The 6000-nt window shown below is 55.6% G+C and overlaps 1 protein-coding gene across 5 annotated transcripts in view; it reads left to right on the top strand.

The window, feature by feature from the left end:
- Positions 1-4336: 4336 nt before the first annotated feature.
- Positions 4337-6000, top strand: part of LEF1 (lymphoid enhancer binding factor 1) — a gene marked incomplete at its 5' end in the record, with an annotated part of 120057 nt that continues 118393 nt past the window's right edge. For all 5 annotated transcript variants that reach the window (XM_080797390.1, XM_080797391.1, XM_080797387.1 and 2 more), the window contains one exon: positions 4337-5722. In XM_080797390.1, coding sequence (XP_080653516.1) covers positions 5507-5722 — 216 coding nt within the window. The remainder of the gene's footprint in view (positions 5723-6000) is intronic.

Genomic DNA, 6000 nt, shown 5'->3' with positions numbered 1-6000 from the left:
GCGGCCGGAGGCCGGTCCCCACGCCAAGTTAAGGCTCCTGAGAAAAGTTTTCATACAGAAGGGAAAAGAATTTTACGTCCAGCCCATTAGGCGAGGTGTCCCGTGGCCTGCAAATTTATGCCAGGTCGCACATCCATTCCACTCCATTCTGGAGATTCCCCCTTCCCGACGTAGCGCCGGCTCCTCTGTCCCGGAGCCCGGGTCCCCGTGGCGGGGGGAGGGAGGGTTGACAGAGGTTCCAGTCGCGGAGCCCAGCCGTGAGGGCGCGTGGCGGGGCTCTTTCTGGCCCATTCGGCTCCCCCGAGCGCGTCCCTCTTCCCCGCGTTCCTGTCCGCGATACCCGGCTTGACTGCTCTCGGGTGTGGGAGGCCCCGGGGTGGGAGCCCTCGCTTCCCGGTTGACAGACTCGGCCCGTCCCAGACGGGTTAGGATGTGGCCCTCCTTCGCGGGTCTTGGGGGGGACACAGCCCCCCGGACGGGCGCGCCTCGGGCCCCCAACCAGCGAGCTGTGGACGCCGAGCTCGGCCCGCATCCGCACGAGCGAAGCCCCCGGAGGGCTGGAGGGGCTGGCGGCCGCGAGGTCTCCGTGGGCGGACCTCGCGAGGCGGTGAAGAGCCGCGGATGCCAACCGGCGCCTGCCCCGCGGGAACCGGGCGTCTGCACGCGGCGGAATTGGGGAACGACATTTTCACGGTGCTACGAGTTCTGTTACCCCGGCGAGGAGGGGCTTGAGTTTGTTTGTCTTAGAAGGGGGCAAGAAGAGGCGGAAGAACCCCTAGGACACAAACTGCCTTTTACCTCGCCACTCCCACCCCCCTTCTCCTTTCTGCGAAGTCCGTTAAACTGAAGGTGCCACAGCTTTAGTCTCCTGGCGAGCTGGGGTAGGAAGTCGAGGGTGCCGGAGTTCCAACCGTCTCTGCAGTCAACATAATTCGTTTTCCTAGTTCTTCAACCTTCTTACTCTCTCTTCCTGCATCCTCTTGCGTAGTCCCCCGCCACCTCCTTCCTTTGGGGTCCCACCAAAGTTGTAGCTGGATGAGAGTCCAGGCCACACAAAGGGGAAGACCCGGAGTCTGGGCGGGGGGTTAGGACCGAGGGGGCGGAGAGGGCTCTGAAGGGCACAGCGCTTTTCTCTCCTCCCTGTAATTAAGGACTCACTTGAGTGTCTGTAGCCGAGTCGACTTGGCAGCAAAACCGCTGGGGGGAGGGGTCTCTGCTGGGGATGGGGGTCATTCTCCTCGGTCCCCTGCCCGCACCCGCGGGGGGCTGGGTGCCCTGCGGACTTCGAGGCCAATCTCCGCTCCCCCCCCTCGGTTCCGGCTCGGGGTGGGCGCCTCGTCCCCCACGCGCAGCGCCGGCGACGGCGCCCGGCACTGAGAAAAATGTTGATATAAAACAAGTCACTGTTTGCTCGCAAACTAAACCCAAACCAACCAAAGCCACCAAGAGGGGAAAAACCAACAGCAATCCAGCCAGCCCCTAGCAATTGTTTCACGGTCGGAATTAAATCACATCAAAACGCCCCCTGAAACCCACATCCTGAAGGAGTGAACCTGTAACAGCCAACCTCCAGTCGATCGCTCGAGTTCACACGAACAACCCGCCTCTACATCCGAGGGAAGGGGGCGGCGGGCGGCGGCATTTCTCCCGCGCCGCGCCCACCACATCCCGGACTGTGCACCCAAAGAGGCGGCTGCATTTGTAATGGCAGCCCCCACACGATTTCGAGAAGACCTCCCGGCGACAGAGGTGCCTTTGCCTGGAACATCTCCGAACCTGTCAGAGAAGAAGGAACGTCTTCCCGGGGTTACTTCACCCCTCCCGAGTGCCCCTATTTCCCAACCCCCCTCCCTCTCAACCCTGGTAAAGACAGACTTCACGTGGAAATGTCAACCTCCTTCTCAGACAAAGCTCTAAATAAACTTGGGTGAATGTTTTCTCGCCTGGTAAAGCCCCCTTTAAGTTCAGCCCGTCTCAAGATTTGCAACAAAGCTGGGGACAGTCAATACCCGCACGCCACGAGGAGGACAAACCGCCACAGAAACAGAGCAAAGCGCTGGTGATTTCGTTAGAAACAGTGTTTCCACAGGAGAGGGTTACCGAAAAATACCAAACATAGCCACCTGCCCTCCACCCTTCCGGTGAACAGTTCCTACTAGTTATTATTCCCCAAATTCCCATCTTCTCGAGCTCCTAATCTCCAGGACACCTAGAGCTGAGTTCCAAAAGACTCTGGGAGTCCAGATAATTAACATGAAGGAGAAAATGGGATTCGAATTAGTTGTAACACTTCAACAGGGCGATGTAGGAGCTGTCATTTAATCTCTTTTTGGCTTCCAGAAAATATTCGCTGGCAATTCTGTGTCTCCTGCCCCCCATCCTTCCCCCTCCTCAACATTTTGATGAAAAGGAACCTCCACTCTGGTTACTTTGGTGAAACTGCATTTCCCAGTTCTTTTCCTATCAGCCAAATTGGCACGTTTATGGGAGGTCTTTTGACTTTGCTTTCCCTTTTTTTTTTTTTTTCTTAGAACAGAGGGTCTTAGTGTCTTACATAGCTACATGTTCGCATCACTAGTACTTTACATCACATTGGTGCATAACTTCAAGGGAAGTTGACTACTGCCACCAATAAAAATTGGTTTCTTTCCAATCTTTCTGGTATTGTCTTACAGATACATTGTAGCAGAATATTCTTTTTGCTTTTCTTCTCTAAGGCTTTACATTTTTCGGCTATTTAAAGTGTATTTAATGTTTTACTCTTCCTGGCTTCCATCACCAGATCCTTAATTTTGCTTCAATCTCCCAAATAGAATATGTGTGAAAACTGACCATGCTGTATGTGACCAACTGATAGTTTTTAATATTGCTTTTTAGTGGATTTCCCATCCCTAGCCGAAGTGTCAAGTGCTCATTGGGAGTACTGTTGAGGTTAACTTATGTAATGCCCAGCAGTGTGCAATGTTTTCCTTAGGAAAAGAGGGATCCTTGCATAACTATTCCTATAAAATAGAATTAAAGTCTGATTCTGCAGAGTTTTCCTTATTTTTCTATTTAAGGTAGATGGAGACACATTTTTCCTGCCTCTTGTTTACTGTTCTGAGGTTTTACAGATGGCTAGTGTATTAGGTATAATAATTTTGCCTGGATTTTTAACTGAGGAGGTTTGAAAGCCAAGGAACAAAATGTAATGTGTTTTCAAACTTCAGCTTCGCTTATACTGTAACTTTCACAAAGCATCTCCTTAAAAGTCCTGTCCGTGTACAAAATGCATCAAAGGGATGGTAGAGGCTGACAAATTTTTGAGGTTGGATTCAGATTTGCATCTTCAAGGATCCCTTTGAGTGCGTAGCCTGAGGTGCCAGAGACTGCTTGGTCCTCCTTCCCTCTACTGGCATCCCTCTCCTGGGTCCTTTTGCCTTCTTCTTCTTCTCTCTCTCTCCCTCCTTAGGTTGAGTTTTCATTCTCCACGAGGTTCCCATGCTTTGTGGTGTGTATCTCCTAAAATCCAGGAGAGACCTAGAGCAACTTTCTGTACATCCCGTGGTGAGGATGTACAGAAAGAGATTTTGTTTAAAAAGGCAATAATTAAGATCCAGTCTTCAGTTTTGTCTGCTTTGTCCTATTTTTCTCAGTAAGACTGGAGATTTAATTTTTGCTAGCATATGCTCCCTTGTCCTTTGACATTATATTTTAGGAAAGCCACAACTCTCTTCCTTGTCCTTCTTATTTCCGTTTTCTTAGTTAAGCAATCTCTGTTATATTTTCCCCTTTTCCTTCTCTCTGTCCCCAATTCCCGCCTCATCCGCTCCGTCAGAGCATCTATCAATGTGGTGTCGATCACAGCTGCGGCGGCTTCTCTTTCATCTTCTTTGCCCTGCCAAAGGAAGGGAGGGAGGGAGAGGGAGGGAGGCGGGAAGGGGGGGTAGAGACTGGCAGAAGAAGGTGTGGGGGGTACAAGAGAAGAGATACTTAGATGATGAAGTTAAACCATTCCCGCAGAGTTTCTTGTCAATTTCACACGGGCAAAGGGTGCTTCTCCGTGGGTTACAGGAAACGCCGGGTTCTTCCTTCTCTCAGCGAGTTGCTTGATCCTTTCCTCTAGGCGCGCGCGTGCGCGCGTACAACACACACACACACACACACACACACACACACACACACACACCACTAGGACTCGTCCTACAGGCTCTGGGAAAAGAAAAAAAGTCCTCAATCACCACCTCCTTCTCGCCGCTCCCCCCCCCCCCGCAGCGGGCGGCCAAGGAGAGCTGGAGGCGGGGGAGGGGAGGGGGAGGAGAAGCGACGCAAGTGGGTAGCTTTTCAGCGCCAGCGAGGCGCGGGAGGAGGAGAAGCGGTGGGGAGGCGCAGCCGCTCACCTGCGGGGCAGGGTGCGGAGGAGGGACCTGGGCTGAGCACTCACGGTCCGAGGAGCCGGGACGCGCCAGAGCCTCCAGCGCGGGCAAGTTCGGGGCACTCCCCCTCCTTCCCTTTGGCCAGGCGAACCCGAAGGGTGCAGCTCTTTGCTTTGACAGAGCGGCCCGGCGAAGGCGTGGAGAGCGGCGAGCAAGAGCGCCAGGCTGAGAAACTCGAGCCGGGAACAAAGAGGGGTCGGGCTGTGTGTGTGTGTCGGCTCGAGCTCCCCGCAGAAGCATTTGGGTCCGAGGCCCCAGCTGTGACTCCCCGAGACCCCGCCGTACCCTCCACTGCAGATTCCCAGCGCTCGCCGGCACAAACTTTATTCTTGGCAAACTTCTCTTTCTCTTCCCTCCTCCTCCTCCCCCACCTTCTCCTCCTCCTCCTCCAGCAGATTAAATGTGCCTGGAGAAGGAAAACTGAAGCGGAAGGGAAGGAAATAAGAAGCTCTAAAACGGACATCTCAACCCGGGTGGCTCTTTAAATTTTTTTTTTTTTAACCCCCCAGGAAGTGGACATTTCGTTATTTTCTGATTCTCCTTGCACCTTCTCTGCTGGGGCAAACGGAGCCTTTTTGCCCAGCTTGCTTCCTTTCTCGGAAAACAAACTCCCAAATCGGCCACCGGGCAAGCTAGGGTGGAGAGGTTTGCGTAGAGACGCGCCGACGGACCCTCCTCTGCAGTTGGGAGAGTCTTGCCTCCTACGGAACCGGCGTCCTCCGTGCGCAGACCCTGGAGACGCTGGGGGCGTGGGGTGGCCGCCGGGGCAGCCTAGCCTAGCGCGCGCCACGCCGCTCAGACGCCCCCAGAGGCGCCGGCTGCGGCGGCCTTAGCAGCCCGGTGTCCTTCGGCCTCGAGGGCGGGCGCCGGCACCGATCTCCGCGGAGCGGGAAGGCGCGGGAGGCTGCCGGGGCTCGGGCACCGCCGCAGCTGCTCGGGCCGCGGGCCGCGGGCCCGGTTTCCGCCTGCTCTTCTCCCTCACGCATCCTTCCAGTTCTCCTTTTCCTCCTCCCTCTGTCGTTGACCCCCTGTCTTTCCTGCTGTCGCCTCGGGTGCTCCTCCAGCGGAGCGGAGATTATAGAGTGGTCGGGATGCCCCAACTCTCCGGGGCCGGCGGCGGCGGCGGCGGGGGAGACCCGGAACTCTGCGCAACCGACGAGATGATCCCCTTCAAAGATGAGGGCGATCCTCAGAAGGAGAAAATCTTCGCAGAAATCAGCCACCCCGAAGAGGAAGGCGACTTAGCCGACATCAAGTCCTCCTTGGTTAACGAGTCTGAAATCATCCCGGCCAGCAATGGACACGAGGTGAGCGGGCCGCTGCCCGGAGGTCCGAGAGGCGTGGCGGGTCCCGGGGAAGAGCGGAGAAGGAGGGAAGGCGCCGGAGAGCCTCGACTGACGGGTCCCGAGGAGGTCCCTCGTTTGCTGGGGTGGGGGTGGGGTGGGAGGGTTGGATGGGCCCCTGGTCAACATTCTTCCTGTGTGTGCCTGCGTGTGCATGTGTGTGTGTGTGTGTATGTGTGTGTCCTGGCGCGTGTGTTGGTGTTGGTGGGAGGTGGAGTGTGCAGGGAAGGTTATTCCGAGTG

This window comes from Martes martes, assembly GCF_963455335.1.
Source record: "Martes martes genome assembly, chromosome: 2".
In the NCBI taxonomy this organism is placed as follows: domain Eukaryota; kingdom Metazoa; phylum Chordata; class Mammalia; order Carnivora; family Mustelidae; genus Martes; species Martes martes.
The sequence above is the reverse complement of the archived record's forward strand: the minus strand, read 5'-3'. Positions and strand labels throughout refer to the sequence as shown.